Here is a 22,291-nt window from a genome sequence, read left to right on the forward strand (position 1 = left end):
AGAGATAACCCGGAAACTAGCCCCATTACCAGAAAACCCGAGACTGCGAGCCACGTGGCAGAGCAGTTCTCCTGGCTCCCTTACCCTGCTGCTCTCCGCCCGGGCTCCCCTTCCCAATAAAGTCTTTTGCTTTGTCAGCACATGTGTCTCCTCGGACAATTCATTTACAAGTGTTAGACAAGAGACCACTCTCGGGCCCTGGAAGGGGTCCCCCTTCCTGCAACACAACTACACCAAATAGAATCCTTGTGGCCCATTGACACTGTTGGAATCCCTTGATTTCTCTCATGACAAAAACTTGGCTCCTAAAAGTAAAACCTTCCTTCCAAAGAGGAAAAAAAAAAAGTTACATATTGTCTATATGCACTGATTAAGGCTTCCACTGTGGGTCCAGATACAAAATTCTCAGTATTTGCTAAAATTCTATGAAATTCTGTGACTGAGAGTAACTAAGACAGTGCCAAAAGAAGGATTATTCTTCCCACCTTGCAGCAAAGTCTGAATCTACATGTCAAAGTGGTGAGCCTCGCTGAATAGTACTCATTACTGGCTAATTTGAAAATCCTTCAACTGCTCGCAAACAATGGGAGTTTGGAGAAGAAGCCATGTATGGTGCACCTAATGTGAGTTCCCACCCTTCCAGGCTGCTGACTGCATACCCCAGGGTCAGGTTTTTCAAAGCACCTGAGCACAGAAGCAGGGCAGGGCTCTTGTGGTTTGCAGCCAGCTGGGTGTGGTGAGGAGGAGCCCAACTGGACAAGCAGGGGCGAAACCCACCTTGCACAGAATTCAGCATAGTCGCACCAGGAGTAATTGATTACTTAATAAATACATATGGGAAATAATGAGGAGCTGAAACAGTGTGGGAGTGGGGTAGGGCTGTGGAGTTGAGCGGCCTGCAACTCCAGAGCAGTGCAAATTCCATTTCTCTTCTTTATTAGCTGTGTGACCTTGGGCAGGTTACCTAACCTCTCTAAACTTCAGTTCCTGCAGCCATAAATCAGGGATGACAACATCAATGCAGAATTCTTGGAAGGATTACACGTAGGTAAAGCTCTTAGCACAGTGCCACATACAGAGCAATTAGTTAACAATAGTAGCGCTGAAAAATGTGTGACCTGTAAAGCTTGATTTAACAACTGCAGTTACTGCTAATTCAGAAGACGTGTCATAAAGGATTGTTCAGGGCCAGCAAGATCCTCACCCTTTGAACAACAGCACATGTTTAACAGGATTGGCTATAGTTTAGGGATACAGTTGGAGTCATGAAACAGCTTCTCTGAGCATCCCACCTAGCATGTCAAAGGCCTGCTTTGTTCTCTTCTATTTGTTTGCCTGCCCAGTGCAAATTGTTGGGATATTTGTTAATAGTATTAAATGGCTCATATTTAAGTAGTATTTCAATAAATTATCAAACATTTTCATATACATAATCCACACTTTGTCTTTAAAACACAGCTTGACATATACAGGATGGGAATTGTTATTCTCACATATAAGGCAAGTGAGATTCTAAGAGACTGTCACTTGCCCAATACTACACACGGCTAGGTCGTCTGATCTATAGGTATCCCTGTGTTGCACTGGTATTGACTGTTAAGCCTACGGTTGGGAGTTGGATGAGAGAGAAAGCAGAGTGTGAACACTGATACATCTTTTCTCACTTTTTCTCTTCAGCATTGGGTATGCAGCTCACCCCAGAAAAATCTAGAAATAAATCCCTGAAACTTCCTCTGATGGCCCATCTAGAAATGCTGAAAAAATACAAAATAATTTTTAAAAAAATCTAGTGATACCATGTGTCTCTTAACTCAAAGAAGAATAAATTTAGATATATGAGTGTCCCCTTAGAAAACAGCTTCTAAGCCAGCTGAGGCTTGGCAACAAGACTGAAGTTTGACAGAAAAAGTTTCAAAACAAATTGCATTTTCTCCAGCAACTTTTTACATGAAGCCAGTATTCACTGAGCTACAACTATTCTTTAAGGATCTTTCTCATATGAGATTTTTAATATTTTATTTTTTATTTGTGGACCTTTTAAAGAGCCTTTATTTTCTATTTGGTAAAAATGTTTTGAAGAACTATTCAGATAATCACATACATAATATAATAATAGTTAACAGGAAATTAACGATTTTTAAAAAATGGTATCAGTTAGTGTAAAACGTTTCATAGTAAATTTACAAAGCTCTCCTCAAAAGGTACAGCCTCCAAATCCAACAAAAGCTTAGTTTACCTTGATGGTATTTAGATGAGTGCTTTAAAATTCATCCTTTTAATTTTGAAGACATAAAAGTGATTCTGAGGGTGTTCCTGAATTTCCAATGTAATGCAAAAACTGGTGTGCTGATTAATATCCACCACATGTTATACATCCATCAATGCTCCTCAAGCAATTTGAAATATCATTCATAAATGTTGTCTATTGTGATTCTGGTCTTGCTTTACCACTTAATGCCTCTAACTTGCTGCAAGTGATCCTCTGCAGGCTGAGGAACCAGTCGAGGCAGGAGAAAGGCTGCTTCTTCACACCGGCCAGGATGACATTCTGGAAGGACTACGTGAAGGACAGGCATCGCGCCCTGGCCAGACCACGTAGGGGTTCACCCCAGGCACACAGCTGACTGTGTCGAGAAGCCAAGAGCCTCTGCTGAGCCCTCTCCTCTGTTCAGGAGACTTAGTGATGCTGATTAAGAAAGTTAAGACACCAAGCCTAACTCTGCTACACCTGCACTCAGAGACAGCTGCAGACAGAGGGAGCAGCATCCAGCAGAGACGTGTAAGAAGGACACACTTATTTCCCACGGCTCGTGTTTCTGAGACTGCTGGGACCTGGGACCCTTTGCTGCAGTGCTGCAAGTCTTGCACCTGGACAGACCTCTCCTTGACCAACCAAATACAAAGAAACCATGTGGGACTAAAAATAACTGAGTGTATGCACAGTTGGGGCAAATTATGAACCAAAAGATACAAACAGACCAAAAAACCTTACTGCCACTTCTGAAGAGCTGGGGGCCAAAAACAGGGTGTGGGGAGCAAAGGCAGGGTACAGAGCATGCTCCCTGCACTCAACACCACCAGAGGAGTGGCCCAAACACTTAAGCCAGCCCTCCAGCCTGACCGCTGGACACACCCCTACCCTCACCCCATATAAGGAACTAGCTCGCCCCCCCTTGGATAGTGAGCAAGGGCACCAGTTACCTGTTCTAGCTCCCCCTGCTGCAGCAGGGGCCCCAGTAAAGCTTTGCCTGAATTTCTTGTCTGGCCTCTAGTCAATTTCTATTGATTAGGGAGGGCCAAGCACACTGGTCTGTATCATTTCCAGGTACAGAAGCTAGACCACCACTCCTCTCTCCCCAGTCCTCTTAACCCTTTCCTACGGAAACGGGAGTGAGTTACCTGACAGATGATTGAGAGGAGGAAATTGGGCACGCTCTGTTGAGCCCTTTCCTCTTAGAGAGCCAGCTCTCTGGCCAGTTGTTCTTGCCTGACTGCTGCCCCGTGGCAGAAAACCTGATTCTGGCAGGAGGCTTGAGTCACAGTCTAACCTCAGTTTAATTCTGGGGGTAGTTTCAGCAGACACGCTTAGCAGCAGATCTAAGGCCACATTCACAAATTGACTTTTCAGTTACAATGATATTTTGATCTCCTAAGTCTGACTCTGTAAGTTCATCTCTCCATGGGTTGCAAACTCTATTGAGGGCCAGGATATTAGTCCCCCAAGAGAGCAATGGGTTCATTATTTTTAATCTAACACAGAATTTGATTTTGAAATTAGCATTTTAATTTCAAAAATATGGGTATATTATCTGCAAATCTATTTTTCTTAGAGATAAAAGCCCTAGCACTTTACACCATAAACTCAGAGCACTCATTATTACCTGCAGATGATGTAATAATTTCTAATATGTTGACATTTTAGTAAGTCCATAAAATAATGATGGGTCCAAAGGGAGAGATGGAGTATTTCAGCATGACACAAATGCTTACATCACTATGAAACACCTCCATTTGGAATTACCTGAGGCAGAGGATCCATGGACAGGAAAGACGAACAAGCATCATCTAGCTGTAGAAAACAAAAATGCCAGTTACATCTTGGAAACAGAGAGAAGATAGCAAAAAATGGAAAGCAGATTTTACGAAGTCAAGTTACCTATGCAACATTAATTAAAGTTCCATGACTGTTCAGGACTCTGGATTTGGGAGGCAGGAGCCTTTTAAATCCAAGGAAGTCCTGGAATTGGGATTTCCCCAAGATTCACCCCCAGGCACAGGGATATACATCCCCATTAACAGTCAGTAGGGATCATCAGAGCATAAAGATGCTTCAAACATTGAAGGGAAAAACTTCTGGTATTATTCAGCCTGAGAAACGTGAGTAGTGACTAAAGAATGGCCTCAAAATTAAGGAGCACCCTGCTATGTGGTTCTTTAAATCTAACCATATCTACATATAAATCTAATCACACCATCTAAATTAACATGATAATAGCATGTGTGCTAAATGACAAAGAATGTAAGTAAAAAGTGTTACACAACATGGGCCATCTTCCAGTTCTCTACCAAGAAGCCAGCGTGAGAAAATAGTTCTATTTTACAGTGAAGGTCTACTGAACTATGCTTGCCAACTAGCTGTCCTCGGCTTTTTTTTTTTTGCCAACTAATTTAATTTTTATTTTATATTGGGATATAGTTGATTTACAACATTATGTTAGTTTCAGGTGTACAGCAAAGTGGTTCAGTTATATATATACATATATCCATTCTTTTTCAGGTTCTTTTACCATATAGGTGATTACAGAAGACTGAGTTCCCTGTGCTGTATAATAGGTTCTTGTTGATTATCTATTTTATATATAGAAGTGTGTATATGTTAATCCCACACTCCTAATTTATCTTGAGGGCTCCTTTCTGTGGCATTTTTTTTTTTAATTAATTAATTTTATTTATTTATTTCTGACTGCGTTGGGTCTTTGTTGCTGCGTGCTGGCTTTCTCTAGTTGCGGCGAGCGGGGTCTACTCTTCCTTGCGGTGTGTGGGCTTCTCATTGCGGTGGCTTCTCTTGTGGAGCACAGGCTCTACGCGTATGGGTTTCAGTAGTTGTGGCTTGTGGGCTCTAGAACGCAGGCTTCGTAGTTGTGGCACATGGGCTTAGTCACTCCGTGGCATGTGGGATCTTCCCGGACCAGGGATTGAACCTGTGGCCCCTACATCGGCAGGCAGATTCTTAACCACTGAACCACCAGGGAAGTCCCTCTGTGGAGTTTTGATGAGATGTTTAGGAGGCCTTGCCAAAGACCTTGTTTCCACTGTTCTGCACACACATTTGTGAAGCACTTTCTGCTGAATGTTATTACAAAGCTCTGCTGGGGGTACACCAGATCTTGGTAATGGTCTCGTGGAGGTTGAAAAAAGGATCCATTTCTTCAATTTTTATTGCACATTTAGGGAAAAAGCCTTCAGAGAGAAAACTTGGACCCTCTAATGCCTTGATGTCCTCATAAGTAAACCTCACGGTGGGAACTCCAAGATGGTTGATGAAGTAATCAGCATCATCTTGCATCTGTACAGAACTGATATTTGTTTCTGGGTACTGATCTCTTCTGGAACAGTTGAAATTATTTTTCTCAGCTACCAGATGCTGAAGAGATGGTGAAGCTACAGGGTAGAGACTTGAGTTACCGCTTACAGGACTGTGGAGACTAACATAAGCCACAACATTTTTCTGCAGAACCTTCTTGAAATCCTCTCCCCATTCATATGAGCCAATATTTCCAAAAGCTGTTCCACCCCATGAACAGAAAACAATAGTGCGGTCTGGTCTCCACCCTCTCTTGACTCTTAACATCAAGGCCCGGATAAAAGCTGTGATGATGGCAGTGCTGCTGGCCCATTCTTGTCCATTATAATTGTATGCGGTATGATGATGGCTGCCAACTATGATATAACGGTCTGGAGATGTCGAGCCTTTTAAATATCCAACAACATTAGTCTGGTTCAAATTTTGTGACTGTCTGAATTTGCATGCTGACAATTCTTTCCTCATTTGGAAGTTCTAGAGGGCTACAGGCACTGTGTGTGATTCTATCTTTCAGCGAAGAGATGAGTTTTGCAACGAGATACGCTGAGGTGGGGTGCACTAGTAGAGAGGTGAGGTTTGATCAGTTTTGTCTAAAGCTTCCATCTGCTAGTGTTGGAGGGTCTCCTGCAGAGGCGGGGGGCACTTGTGGCTCACCGTTGGGACAAGGACACTGGCAGCAGAAGTTCTGGGAAGTACTCCTTGGTGTGAGCCCTCCCAGAGTCCACAGTTAGCCCCACCAAAGAGCCAGGTAGGCTCCCATGCTCTGTCCTCAGCTTTTATCCTTAAAAGAAACCTTGAAAGATCTTAAACTGTAGTATGAGATTTATACTAATCATTAAAAAACTGTGCTGAGAACTTAAGCACTAAGCTTGGTGTCTAGAGTTATCTATGGCATTTATTTCTTTGGTGGCCTTTTAAAATGGGACTAGAAAAAATGGTACTGATTCTTGTCTGTCTGGGATAACTTAGGTTGAGTCCTATTTATGACATAACATCTCAGGGGCCCCCTTCTAGTTTCAGAATTGTTTGTTGAATTTAATTTAATTGCCATTCTCACACTAAACTGAAGGGGGATAATCATACCCTTTAGTCATAATTTCTCAAGCTCCTCTGGTTTCCAAGTTGAACATGAACTAACATACATAATTCTGTAATTTAGAGAATAAGAAAGGTATACGGTATGATAGAAAAGCATACGTTTATGTCTCCTTTTTATGTTCACAGAACTTATCCTCTCTATATATCACAAATACTAGGAGAATTGTTTTATTCTATTTGTCCCTTGTGTCCATCCACCTGCTCCCTCTTCCATGCCATATAAACCCAGAATCATGGATACAAACACACACAGACAGTGGTAAACTTCTTGAGGGCAGGGGCTACCTAACGTGCCCAAATAAGTGTTCAATAAATATTCTTTAATTAAATTGCATTGAGTTTGTGGGGGAAAAATTAAAGAGAAGTCAATTGAGAAGGGAAAGCGAAAAAAATACCCTTTTAAGCTTCAAATTGTGACTAATGCTTTATGTATCACCCCCAAATGCGATTTAATTTGCTTTAGTAGGGTAGGAGGAAGTGGTTCCTCTCGAAATTGTTGTGATGTTTAGGTATCTGAAGACTTTACATGCTCAAGGGGAAAGCTGTCCACCCCCAGCCCAGGCTGCTCATTTGTATGAGGTGGCCATGTCCACGGACAGCGGACCCTTTAACTTCAGGGATCACTAATCAGTGCATCAATATGGCTTGAATAAAAACATCAGAATAAGAAAAAACACCAATTAATCAAATTAGGAGATAACTGCAAAGCTTTTCAGTCTTTGTTCTCCTTTTTTTTTTTTGCAGTACGCGGGCCACTCACTGTTGTGGCCTCTCCCGTTGCGGAGCGCAGGCTCAGCGGCCATGGCTCACGGGCCCAGCCGCTCCGCGGCATGCGGGATCTTCCCGGACCGGGGCACGAACCCGTGTCCCCTGCATCGGCAGGCGGACTCTCAACCACTGCACCACCAGAGAAGCCCCACATATGGTTCTGTAGGAGAATATGTTTGGGCTACATACTCAGGAGAGGGCATGCTAGACCATGGGGATATCTAGGTGGCTTTCTGGATGGCTACACCAGTTGACACTCTCATCAGCAATGCATGGGGATTCCTACACCCTACATCCTTGCTAACGTTTGCCATTCTCTAGATTTCAATTTTTTGCCAGTCTAACAGAAAGTGACAATATTTTTGTCTTAATTTTCATGTCATTGTTACTAATGGATTTGAGCAGCTCTTTAGATGCTTGTTGGTCTTTAGGTTTCTTCTTTGTAAATTGTTCTATTCTTTGACTATTTTTACTTTGGACTCCTGTCTTTATCCAATTAGCTAGAATTTCTTAGATATTCTAGAAACGAATTCCTTATCAGTTTTAGGCATTGTCAATATCTTCTTTCAAAGGCTCTTACATTTTTTCAATGGAGTCCTTTGTTGAAAGAAATCTTAACTTTTAATGTAGTTCAAGTCATGAAGTTTTTGGCCTTATAATTTATGGTGGAAGTTTTTTATGGAAAAATCTATGGAAATTTTTTATGGAAAAGCTTATTAAAATTTGTGGAAAGAAGCCTTTCCCTGCTCCCAGCTCACAAAGATGTTTTTCTAATAGAAAAGATATTTCCTATTAGCTCTATAATTTTACCCTGTATGTTTAGACCTTTAATCCACCTGGAGCCCACCTTTGTATGGGGTGTTAATTTTATGTTTCTCCATACAGTGAGCCAGTTTCTCAACCCTCATTTGCTGAACAATCTGTCCTTTTGCCTCTGAATTTTAGTGTTACTTCTATTATAAGTTAAGTTTACGTGCACATGCATTTGTCTCAGGTTGTCTTAGGTTGGGTTCCCCCAGAAACAGACCTTGAGATAAGGATGTGGATATGAGTAGATCATTTGGAAGATAACCCAAAAAGCACTGGTAGAAGAGTGGAGAAGTAAAACAGGGAAGGGAAGGAATCCAATCAAGGGTATATTATCAAGCAGGTTACCACCATTGTAACTGGGATCAATCTGCCTGGGGTACTCTGAGACACATTGCAGAATACATCTCAGAGTTATCCCACCTGAGGGGAGAGGCAGCTAAGGTATTCATCCACCAACTCTCTTGGGTCACCAACTGATGGCTATTCCTGTCGTGGGGGCATTTGGTCCCAGGCACTTCTGGTCTGTCCTGAGCACAGGCCAAACAGGCAGAGTTACAGGTGCTTGCAATTAGAAACAGTAAGTTTGGAGTGTGCTAGAATGGTGAATGACAAAGGGATATCACAGGGCACTGACAGTGTCTGCTAAACTCTCCAAGCTCTAGTCTCAGTTCCACTGGTTCATTCATCTATTCTTATGCCCTCACCATACCTTTTTTATTAGTACAGTTTCTTAGTATATCTTGAAATCTGGTAGGGCAAGTTCTGGCTCTTAGCTCTTTATATTTAAAATTTCCTTAGCCATTTGTAGACCTTTATTTTTCCACATCAGTTTTAGGTTAAATTTATAAACTTTCCAAAAAAAAAGTTAAGTGGAATTCTGATTGGGTTGCATTGATTTTATGGGGTTTACATTGACTAATTTAGGGAGAATTGATATTTTTATTACAGTAAATTAATTGTTCCCTCCAAAAGCAAAGAACGTCTCTCCATATATTCACATTATCTTCTAATTCTTTTATTAAAATTTAATTTTTTCTCCATAAGCCATTGTGTATTTTTGGTTAATTCCTAGATACTTATAGTTTTTGTTGCCATTGTGAATGATGTAATATTTTCATGTTACTTTTTCCTAGTGAAAAGAAATGTTATTGATTCTTGTATATTGGTATTATATCCAAAACTCTTCTGAATTCTCATTTTAGCTCTAATAGTTTAAGAGCGAGCAATTTATTAATGTAATTCATCATGATTATAGATTAAAGGAGAAAAGGCATATTGCTTATCTCAATACTGGTGCAGATAAAATATTTGATTAAGTTCACATTTTATTTAGGATTAACAAAACTCTTAGGAAGATAGGAGAAGAATAGAAGTTCCTTAACTAGGTAAAGGTTATATAACAAAATTCTAGAGCAAATTTATGCCCTATGGAGAAGCTTTAGTTACATTTATTGTGTAACATAGTACTGGAGGCCTTTGGCCAATGATTAGAAGGAAAGAAGAAATTGTTTCTTCAGTGCTTATTGTATTACTATAGCACCTTTTTGGCATCAGATATTTTTCTAGGAATTTATTCATTTCATCTAAGTTTTCAAAATTATTACCATATAACTGTCCATGATACTTTGGCAGGGGTAACAGCTTATTGAAATATAATTCAGATTCTGTACAAGTCGCCCATTTAGAGTGTACAATTCACTAGTTTTTTTAAAAGCTATTATCCCGTTTATCTAGAAAGAAAATAACAGCTTGATATAATAGCCTTCTAGAGAATATATATGTACACACAGAAATTAGGCTTGGGGGTCAAGATAAATGTCAGAATTTAATCCTGATGGTAGCAAGAATTAGCTTACCTCAGATGAAGGCTATAACTCAACTAGTTAGAGCAGAGAATGCCTTAAGGTAGTAGAACAGCTGCCGCTTCCCAGTGCCCTTCTTTTCTCTCCCTGAGATACGTCCTAAATCTGTGGGTTTATGGGACTAATGCAGGATGCGAGTCCCACCAGATTAGAGGGGCACTGAGTCTCCTCAATCTGTTTTTTTCTTTATCAGTTTAGAGGGTGATGTCATTGATAGGTAAAGCAGTAAATCTATACTCTAACTACCTTGTTACTGGACCTAAAGTTCATGTTTTGAATACAGACCTTCAAACTGAACCACAGAATATAGGAACTCTCTGGTTCAGAGCTACAAATAACAAGGGGTCTTTCCATAGGGCCTTTGCAGCCACGAACTTTTTTTTTTTGCGGTACGCAGGCCTCTCACTGTTGTGGCCTCTCCCGTTGCGGAGCACAGGCTCCGGACGCGCAGGCCCAGCGGCCATGGCTCACGGGCCCAGCCGCTCCATGGCATGCGGGATCCTCCCGGACCGGGGCACGAACCCGCATCCCCTGCATCGGCAGGCGGACCCCCAACCACTGCACCACCAGGGAAGCCCTCAACCATGGACTTTTTAAATTACAAGTCATGACCCACCACTGTCCATCCCTTAGTGGATAACTTTTGTCTAGACCAGTATGATGACTCCAGACCACATGACACAATTCACTAGTTTTTAGTGTTATTTACTGAGTTCTGCAAACTTCACCAGTCAATTGTCCATAATACTTATTTAAAACATTAAAAAAAATTTTTTTCTGTTTTTATTTTTTATTAATTTTTATTGGAATATGGTTGCTTTACAATGTTGTGTTAGCCTCCACTGCACAACAAAATGAATCAGCCATACACATACAGATATCCCCTCTCTTTTGGACTTCCCTCCCATTTAGGTTACCACAGTGCATTAGGTAGAGTTCCCTGTGCTATTACAGTATGTTCCCATCAGATGTTTATTTTATACATAGTGTCAATAATGTATATGTGTCAATCCCAGTCTCCCAATTCCTCCCACCCCACCACTTTCCCCCTTGGTATGGACAGATAAAGAAGATGTGGTACATGTATACAATGTAATATTACTCAGCCATAAAAAGGAATGAAATTGGGTCATTTGTAGAGACACGGATGGACCTATAAAGTGTCATACAGAGTGAAGTAAGTCAGAAGAAGAAAAGCAAATATAGTATAAAACATTTTTTAAATTTCTCTTTTTCTTGGTGATCTACCCTTTTTCAGTGTATGTCTTTTTTTATCTTTATCTTCTCCTCTGCCTTTTTAAATCAGTACTGCCAGTGCTTATTAACATTTTGAAAGAACAAACATATGATTTTGTTAATATTGTTGATTTGTTCTCTCCTCTCTCTTTTTAATATTTATTTCTGCCCTTATTTTTATTATTTACTTCATTCCTGTTTCTTTGAATTTTCTCTCTTGTTCTTTTCTCACACATTTTTCAGTTGAATGCTACGCATATTTGTTTTTAAATTTTCTTTTTTCCTGATAAATATATATGAAGTTAAAATTTTTCTAGCTACTGTTTTAGTAGTAGCATACAAATTTTGACTCATAATATTTTTATGTCATTCTTTTTCAGTCTAGGGCTATTTACCAAAATTCCACTTATTTTCCTAACAGATGGGATATTTAAGTTATCCTTTTGTTAATAGTTTCTAACTTTATTGCATTATGATTGGAAAACATTTAAAATGGATCCTAACTGATGAAAACTTTCTTTGTCTTCTAAAACATGGTCTGTTTTTTTAAAATGCCCCAATTATTCTCAAATAGAATGTTCATACTGTTTAGTACAGGTTTTAAAAAATATTTCTAATAGTTCAAATTCAAATTTATTAATTGTACTGTTGGGTCTTTGACATATCTACTTGTGTGCTATTTGCTTTAACTATCAGGTTTGAGAGAGGAATATTAAAATCTCCAACTACAAATGTTCATTTATCTATTTTTTCCCTGAATTTCTATCAACTGTTAAATAAATTTTGAGATTGTTCTGTTAATATATATTAATGATGGCTGTATCTTTTTGCTTTGTTGTTCTTTTATCAGCATATAAGATCCTGCTTTGTCTGTTAAAATGGTTTGTGTATTTGAATTCTATTTTATCAGATATTAAGACTGCTACTACAATTTTCTTGCAGTTTATATTTGCTTGATATGTCATTTTCCATTCTTAGCCATTTTTTGTTTCCTGCTTTAAGTGTGACTCTTATAGAGATCATATTGCTAAATCTGTTTGTAAAATCCAGCCTGAGAATCTCTTTTAAGGGGTGTATTTTAGCAATTCATATTTATTATAATTACTCTATTATTAGGACATATTTGTGCCACCTTAATTTACCACTTACTGTATTTTTGGTTTCTTTTTCATCTTTCCTTCTTTCACTTGACAAAGAGAATAATTCTGAATTCAGAATGTCAGTAAAATCACAGTTGTCCCAAAGCTCAACTACATTATTTCACTTTACCATGATAATTTTAAAAAGGGTAAAGTTTCCACTAGTTTGTGTAAGGATAATTCTTTACCTCATTCCGCAACTGTAATTCTTGTTCCAGCTGTAATCCTTGAGGCAATATTGGAGCACCTAAAAATAAAGTTTTGGATGATAAAGTTTTGATTTACTTTTGGATGATATTTCTCATTTTTCACTGTACATCACTACCCTCCTATTTCAACTAGATATTTCAACATCTGACTTAGTATAAAGAGACATAATTATTAAATAAACCTTAAAACATTACAAAGACATTACTCTCAAGAGTGAATTTCTTATATGTCTACACAAAAACTTGTACATGAATGCGCATAGCAGCGTTATTCATAATAAACTCAAAGCAGAAACAATCCAGATGTCCACCACTTGGTAAATAGATAAACAAAATGTAGTACATCCACACAATGGAAAATTGTTGGCAATAAAAAGGAATGAACTACTGATATATACTTCAACAGAGATGAATCTCAAACATATCATGCTAAATCAAATAAGCCAGATGCAAAAGATCAAATACTGTATGAATCCATTCATATGGAATGTCCAGAGAAGGCAAACCTATAGTGATAGAAAGACTAGTGGTTGCTTGGGGCTGAGGGTAGGAATGCGGATTGACTGCAAATGGACATAACAGATCTTTGGGGGGTGATGGAAAATTGTATTGTTGTGATAGCGGCACAACTTTTTTTTTTTTTTTTTTGGTGGAGATGAAACAATACTTTATTTGTTAAGGAGAAGTAAAAGTACAAAAAGGTTTATATGACAGAACATAAAAAAGTGAGAAATCCATTGTACTTAATTCAGAACGCTTGAAGAATCACCTATGCCACTATGTATGAATAATGCAGGGGCAGAAATTTATTACGGACACATATATTTTGGTTTGGATTTAGTGCTGGACCTTGTTTGACTTAAATCTTGTAAAGAATGATATTCAACTAACTGAAATAACATTTTTCAAGTAAGACAATGCCTCCAGGGTATTGCTAGTGTGATCCTGAAATAGAATTTGGATGATGAAGTATCAGATAAAATTTATGTAAATGGTATGATGTTGTAGCACATTAACTATGATGAGTGAGGATCTTTTTCTTATTCTGTTTTTTTTTCTTCCCAGTTTTACGAAGATGTAATTGACATACAGCACTGAATAAGTTTAAGGTATACAGCATAATGATTTGACTTACAGATATTGTGAAATGATTATTACAATAAATTTAGTTAATATCCATCACCTCATATAGATACCAAAAAAAATGTTTTTTTTTCCTTGTGATGAGAACTCTCAGAATATACTGTCTTAACTTTCAAATATACCACAGAGCAGTGTTCACTACAGTCATCATGTTGTATGTTACATCCCTAGTACTTATTCATCTTATAACTGGAAGTTTGTACCTTTTGACCACCTTCATCCAAAATTATTTTACCATAAATCACAAATTAATTTAAATTAAAAGACAAATGAAAACTCCCAAAATGTATGAAACATATTTAATAAAATGTGATGGTAAATATCCTTATAATATAGAACTCTTTCAAATCAATACAGAAAAGAAAACATTAATAGGCAAATGACTGCCCAACTCCTTAAGTCTACTTAAAAATCACTGAGTTGCAACATAATAAAGACCATATATGACAAACCCACAGTCAACATCATTCTCAATGGTGAAAAACTAAAATCATTTCCACTAGGATCAGGAATAAGACAAGGTTGCCCACTCTCACCACTGTTATTTAACATAGGTTTGGAAGTTTTAGCCATGGCAATCAGAGAAGAAAAAGAAATAAAAGGAATCCAAATCAGAAAAGAAGAAGTAAAGCTGTCACTCTTTGCAGATGACATGATACTATACATAGAGAATCCTAAAGATGCTACCAGAAAACTAATAGAGCTAATCAATGAATTTGGTAAAGTAGCAGGATACAAAATTAATGCACAGAAATCTCCTGCATTCCTATACACTAATGATGAAAAATCTGACAGAGAAATTAAGGAAACACTCCCATTTACCCCTGCAACAAAAAGAATAAAATACCTAGGCTAAGGAGACAAAAAACCTGTATGCAGAAAACTATAAGACACTGATGAAAGAAATTAAAGATGATACCAATAGATGGAGAGATATACCATGTTCTTGGATTGGAAGAATCAACATTGTGAAAATGACTATACTACCCAAATCTATCTACAGATTCAATGCAATCTCTATGAAACTACCAATGGCATTTTTCACAGAAATAGAACAAAAAATTTCACAATTTGTATGGAAACACAAAAGACCCTGAATAGCTAAAGCAATCTTGAAAAAGAAAAATGGAGCTGGAGGAATCAGGCTCCCTGACTTCAGACTATACTACAAAGCTACAGTAATCAAGACAGTATGGTACTGGCACAAAAACAGAAACATAGATCAATGGAACAAGATATAAAGCCCAGATATAAACCCACACACCTATGGTCAACTAACCTATGACAAATGAGGCAAGGATATACAATGGAGAAAAGACAGTCTCTTCAATAAGTGGTGCTGGGAAAACTGGACAGCTACATGTAAAAGAATGAAATTAGAACACTCCCTAACACCATACATAAAAATAAACTCAAAACGGATTAGAGACCTAAATGTAAGACTGGACACTATAAAACTCTTAGAGGAAAACATAGGAAGAACACACTTTGACATAAATCACAGCAATATCTTTTTTGACCCATCTCCTAGAGTAATGGAAATAAAAACAAAAATAAACAAATGGGACCTAATGAAACTTCAAAGCTTTTGCACAGCAAAGGAAACCATAAACAAGACCAAAAGACAACCCTCAGAATGGGAGAAAAAATTTGCAAAGGAATCAACGGACAAAGGATTAATCTCCAAAATATATAAACAGGTCATGCAGCTCAATATTAAAAAAACAAACAACCCAATCCAAAAATGGGCAGAAGACCTAAGTAGACATTTCTCCAAAGAAGACATACAGATGGCCAAGAAACACATGAAAAGCTGCTCAACATCACTAATTATTAGAGAAATGCAAATCAAAACTACAATGAGGTATCACCTCACACCCATTAGAATGGGCTTCATCAGAAAATCTACAAACAACAAATGCTGGAGAGGGTGTGGAGAAAAGGGAACTCTCTTGCACTGTTGGTGGGAAAGTAAACTGATACAGCCACTATGGAGAACAGTATGGAGGTTCCTTAAAAAACTAAAAATAGAATTACCATATGACCCAGCAATCCCACTACTGGGCATATACCCAGAGAAAACCACAATTCAAAAAGACACATGCACCCCAATGTTCACTGCAGCATTATTTACAATAGCCCGGTCATGGAAGCAACCTAAATGCCCATTGACAGACGAATGGATAAGGAAGATGTGGTACATATATACAGTGGGATATTACTCAGCCATAAAAAGGAACGAAATTGGGTCATTTGTAAAGATGTGGATGGATCTAGAGACTGTCATACAGAGTGAAGTAAGCCAGAAAGAGAAAAACAAATATTGTATATTAACGCATATATGTGGAACCTAGAAAATGGTACAGATAAACTGATTTGCAGGGCAAAAATAGAGACACAGATGTAGAGAACAAACGTATGGACACCAAGCATGGAAAGCGGCGGGGGTGGGGTGGTGGGGGTTGTGGTGGTGGGATGAATTGGGCGATTGGGATTGACATGTATACACTGATGTGTATAAAATTGATGACTAATAAGAACCTGCTGTATAAAAAAAAATAGAGGAAACCTAGTTATTAGGTTTATAGACATGTGTGCAGTTAAAAAAAATAAAACACTACTGTTACCTTGAGAAAAAAAAAATTGACCAACTCAATGAAACCTTGTGAATATAATGTTAAAAAGTATAACTATGAAGCATAAAATTTAATTTTAGTATGAAAAGATTAGAATGGCAAATTATATTGAAGCTATGTGGAATTATGTTTATAGACAACAGGAAGAGAAAATAAAAATGTAAATGTTGCTTGATAGGATAATGAGATTAGAGGTGGGCTTTAATATTTGTCATTGTTATGCTAATACAATACCTTTATAAAACCTAAAAATCGTCAAACAACACATTTTTTAAAAATTGTGGTAAAATACACAAAACAGAAAATTTATCATTTTAACCATTTTAAAGTGGACAGTTCAGTGATATTAAGTCAACAAAATTTTAAAACTTTCAGATGGCACCTGAATAAAAGATGTGTTGTCCATTGGTGATTTTTTTTTTTTTTGTGGTACGCGGGCCTCTCACTGTTGTGGCCTCTCCCGTTGCGGAGCACAGGCTCCGGACGCGCAGGCCCAGCAGCCATGGCTCACGGGCCCAGCCGCTTCGCGGCATGTGGGATCCTCCCAGACCGGGGCACGAACCCGTGTCCCCTGCATAAGCAGGTGGACTCTGAACCACTGCGCCACCAGGGAAGCCCCCACTGGTGATTTTAATGTATCTGGTATAGAACTAAAGTCACCACAAAACTTCTTCTGGGAAATTGGCAGATCATAAACATAAAAAATTTATTTTGCTTTATATTAAACCTTATTGTTTTACTGTTTCAAAATTCAAATTTACTCACAAGAAAGAGTCAGTTTCATATTAGATTTGGTTTCACAAATGCTGCTCCTGCTATTCATTCTTATCACCAGAAAAAAATGACTATTAGTGACTAATGATAATATGTTCCAGAAAATAAAAAGTTAAGGTCTCTTAGAAACAATACAAACGTTATCAGTAGAAGTAAATTATAGCAAGTTTATATATTCAGGAGAATGTGAAACATACCACTGATTGTTAAAGGGTTTTAAAAGCTTTTTATTACATTTGGTAACAAAATTATAGGCTTAGTTGTAAAATCCAGGGTTAACTACCATTGGGAAAATTAACTATACATTAGAGTAAACATTTAGAAAATGTTTTTCTAAAATGTTCAATCTAGGTCAATAAACTTGTCTGTAGAAGTAAAAAAAATAATAAAATAAAATAAAATGTATCATGTCCTTTAACCTTCATACCAACCTTTTAAGTTAGTTATTCTACTTATTCCCATTTTAAGATGAGGAAATTGAAGGAAGGAAAGATTAAGCAATTTGTCTCAGGTCACCAAAATATATACATAGCAGAAGCAGATTTCAAACCAGACTCCAAATCCTGACAGATTTTTTTTTTCTAATTCTACCACCTTTCAGATGTCTTGCCTTGAGTGCACAAAAATTTGTGCTAGTATTTAATCTATGTTCTAATAATAGTAATAGTATTTCGCTACATTTTCTGTACCCAGCATTAGAAGTGACTTACAGGGGTCATGTAGTCCATAGTAGAGAGTTGATTTGTTTGAATCCCCTTTCATGGGACAGCTATTCAAGGTGGACAAATGAACTTACACACTTCTCAATTAAATATTTCCCACCCTAGCACAAATGTATATCCCAAAGTCACTGTTGTCTGGTGGATATTACTCTGAGCTGATTCTGTTTTCGGGAAGGGATAAAGCTGTGCTTCTCAAATTTTCATGCAAAACACCTGGTGATCTTACTTAAATGAGCTTCTGATTCAGTCATTCAGGGACAGGCCCAAGAGTCTGCATTTCTAGCAAGCTTCCCGGTGATACCGATGCTGCTGGTCCATGAATAACTGTGAATAGCCAGGGGGAGTGAGCACCGCATTGTAGAAAGAAACAGAGGATGCCTCTTATTTGACAGAACTAGGGAGCTCAAATAAACATTTTAGGTGTAACCTTTTTGATGAGTCTGAATATTTCCAAAAGGGGTATATGAATGTTGTCATGAAAAAAGTCTAAAATCCATAGGCCCATTCCTTACAGCTTGGATGCATTACTCATCTGTTTTTACTAAGAGTGCACAACTTTGAAAAATAGGAAGATAAAAGAAAGAGGAATGGAGGGAGAGAGAAGTATTTGATTGAAGAGAACCAGAGTCAAGTATGATGCAGGGAAATGCACAAGGAATTCCACTTGTTGGATTCAGTCTTCACCTGCCTGTACTTCTGATTTCTCCACTCAAGATACCATGGTTAATCTCTGTTTGACAGGGCATTCCTGTTTAAAGAATACAGTTTCCTATTATTTCTCCTCCTGACCAACCCCCATCCTCCAGTAAAAGTGGGAGCTCCCCCTCCCCATTGCCTTACCAAGAGCATGGAGAGTTTGCCTCCTTCCATGTCCCCAAGCTTGCATGGGCCACACTAAAATTGCCATTATGTCTAACCTAGTCCCAAGCACTTATATAATCAAAAGGGGGTACTTTGTGGCTCTTACACAAAACAGTCTCAGGGTAAAAAGGTTAGAGAAGCCAAAATTACAAAATGTTTATCTATAATTTATAGAAAACCATTAATATCCTATGACTGAATCCAAACATAAGGGAAAAATTTTCCCCCTTTGTCTATTTGTTAACTAAAGTTGATGTGATTTTCCTCTCAAGATACCCCAGATGTGGGCTTTATACTAATCAAATAGCCATACTAGATACTTTCGCAAGTATTGTCAGGGATGGTGCCACTGTCATCTACAGCCTAAAAACTGTACTGTTTTTGATCAATCAGTTTCAAGTTAAGTGAAATCTTTAGTCTTATACTGTACAATCTAACTAATGCAAATAATATGGATAGACAACTTGTGATCTGTAAATATACCATGTGTAAGTGAAAGAAAAACAGACTTGATTATTCTAAAAGTGGTATCAATTTTCTTTTCTCTTTGCTAGTACTTAACTAGTGTAGTGTTTGGAAGTCAGAAACTGTTACTTCTGACTGAATTTTAAGAATTATTCCATGAATAGGGGCCTGAGTAGGAAAAGACACTTCTTAATTTAGTCTTAGGCACTTGATCACTTATTGTCAGAGGCCACATCAAGCGACAGTTTGTTGCAGATATACAAATGTGCCCCTCTTTCAGGAAATGTCCTTCTTTATTTTAGTGTTCTCTGAATAGTAAACCATTTCCAGCCACCGAATCTGTGGCTGGTCTTTTATCTTCCCATTGCTATTTTATGCTCTGCTAACTCATTTTTGCCAAGGATGTTGCACTTATTGACATGATTTTTTTTTCCTCTGGCATTGTGGCATTTGTTTTATTGTTTTTCAATACATCCACTTGCGTGTTGAGTAATGATTATCTTGGTAGATTATCTCCCAGTTTTGCTTATGTATGTCATGCTTCCCCTCCAGTGCTATGTTTAGGGTCTCAGGACTAGGGCAGATCACCAGGGCAGATCAGACTAGGAAAAATTCACCCTCTTCCCTCCCCATCACATTTTTAGAGAGATAAAATTAATTTTTTGGTATCAAGAGCAGATCTGAAGGGGAAAGAAGACGGAAAAGGGTAGTCTATGGGGTCTCTGTGTAGGGAAAGAGGTATTTCATCCCTTTGCTTGAGAAATATTGGGGATATTTATGAGATGATTGGCCAACCACCAGATATGCTCTTTTGAAAATAAAACCCAAGACTTGCCTTTTTAAGAAATCAGCTGCTGCTTTCTATAGTTTCTGCTCAATCACCAGAAGCCTGAAAATTCCCCTGCCTCCCCACCAAAACGAAGTTACCTCCCACTGATGCAAAAATCACTGCAAGCATATAGTATGTAACATGCATGGAAAGTACATTTGCTTTACAGAAGAAAAAAATTAAACTATGATTATCTGCTTCCTTAATAAGGTAGATAAAAATTACCAAACTAATTTTACCAATAAAAGATTAATATTACTTTGCATGTCATGCTGTAGCACTGCTGAATATGTGATGGAGAAGGTTTAGGTCTCCTAGCTTCTGACTGCTTAGATTTCATAGTCAAATTACCTTGCTTTTCAAGCACGGGTGTCCCCACCTCCCTACATCTCCAGTTCCTTAAGGAAAGGGGGAAAACGATGAAAGGACAGCAAAAAAAAAAAAAAATTAGGAAAAGAATAATAGTTTGAGTTCCCCCACCTCTACCTGAGGGCTGGGCTACATGCTAAGAAAGGTCCCTACAGTTATGGTTTCAAGTCCCTAACATTCTGAGCAATGATGAAACAGTCAGCCCTCCTTTATCCTACTGACAGGAAGGAGAGCAGAGGAAAACTAAGAGGACCTGCTGAGAAGCTAGAAAATTCATGATCTTAGTAGGTCAGTGGCTGGCACTGGAGGGGCCCTGGCTCAGAGCTGGGAGATGAGGGATGGTCCCCTCAAGGTACCTGGAAAGGTAACCTTAAGGGAACAGGGAAGTGATCTCTCCACTGGAACAAGTTGCATCTGCTCTACAATGTCTCCCAAGCTTCAGACACCCCTTCCTGACCTTGCTTTTGCTTTTCCCACACCTTTCCTCTAAGCAAAGCTCAGGAAGTCCCTACTGTTATCAAACCACATCTGCCTTCACTGGCTTTAGCTGTAGCATTGACTGAAAGCCCGGCTTGCACATTTGCTTCTCCAACTCCGCATTGTAAGAAGGTCTCTATTCCTTTTCCTGATCTGGTCCCTGAAAACCTATGAGGCACAGAGCTGACTCTTTCCCCTTCTATACGACCAGAACGGGGCATGTTATTGCTCGGGATTATCTGAACAGACAGGAGCTCACTCACCAAGGAAGTCGAGCACTTTGCAAGTTGACCTCGCATCAGCAGGGGAAGTATCAAACCTGCTCTAGTTTTGCTTCACTGATTGCAGTCAAAGGAAAAGCATTTCCATTTTCACTGTTTTAACTCCCATTACCCGAGGGAGCCCTACAAGTTTCCACCGAACTCAGGCTGCCCGGCCTGGGGATTTAGGCCAGGCCCAGGTCCGCGCTCGAGCCCGGCCACTGGCACCTGCGCCGCTGGCTGCCTTGGGGCGCCGACCCGCTCCTGTGATTAAGAGCGAGAACCTGGGGAGCCCTGCGGCACGAGGAGGTGGCAAATCTCAGAAGCCAAGAGAAGAGGCAAGAAAGGGAGGGAAGAGAGCGCGGCGATCACAGCGGGGAGGAGCGGCGCGGGACCAGGCGGTGGCGCGGGTGCCCTGGGAGGCGCGGGGTCGGCTTACCTCCGCAGCTGTCCGCGCAACAAGACAGCAGTAGTAGCAGCAGGAGCGGGGACGCAGCGGCCACCTGAACGGGGGGCGGCCCGGGGCGGCGGCTCGCGACTCGCAGCATCCCGGGACCCTGCACGGCACCGGCCCGCGCTCCAAGCGATGCTCTGGCTGAGCTTCTGCGTCCCTGGCGCGCTGTTCGCCCAGTTCGGCCGCCAGACTGGCCCACCCGCGCTCTGCCAACTTTTAAATCTCGCGGACACGTGGGCTGAGGCGGCGAGGTCCCCGCGCGCGTCATCTCCCCGCCCCCGGCCTCCCTCGCGTCACTCCCAACCCGCTGCCGGCTCCCGCGCCCCCTTCACAAGTTTCTGACTCAGAGTACCACTCATTTTCGTCGCCCCCGCCCTAGGGTCTCTGGGATAGAGGAGAATGGAATTAAAACGAGGCAAGTCCCTTCCCTTCTTTGGAAGCAATGAATGGGAGCTGGAGGGAAATGGCAAGCCAGGCGGCCCGAAGAGGCTGGGACGCCGGTTTTTACGCTGGACGGTGGCGATGCTCTGCCTGGGACGCCCCTTATGCACCTTCCCCGGGAAGCCTTCTCTGCCCCTCCCTCCTGTCCTAGCGC

General features: G+C 39.6%; 1 protein-coding gene across 1 annotated transcript in view; it reads right to left on the bottom strand.

The window, feature by feature from the left end:
- Positions 1-21,790, bottom strand: part of NMU (neuromedin U) — a gene marked incomplete at both ends in the record, with an annotated part of 29,554 nt that extends 7,764 nt beyond the window's left edge. The window contains 3 exons of the mRNA XM_079704179.1: positions 4,022-4,069; positions 12,686-12,744; positions 21,682-21,790. Coding sequence (XP_079560305.1) covers positions 4,022-4,069; positions 12,686-12,744; positions 21,682-21,790 — 216 coding nt within the window. The remainder of the gene's footprint in view (positions 1-4,021; positions 4,070-12,685; positions 12,745-21,681) is intronic.
- Positions 21,791-22,291: the final 501 nt, after the last annotated feature.

This window comes from Hyperoodon ampullatus (genome assembly GCF_949752795.1).
Source record: "Hyperoodon ampullatus genome assembly, chromosome: 1".
NCBI classification, from domain to species: Eukaryota; Metazoa; Chordata; class Mammalia; order Artiodactyla; family Ziphiidae; genus Hyperoodon; species Hyperoodon ampullatus.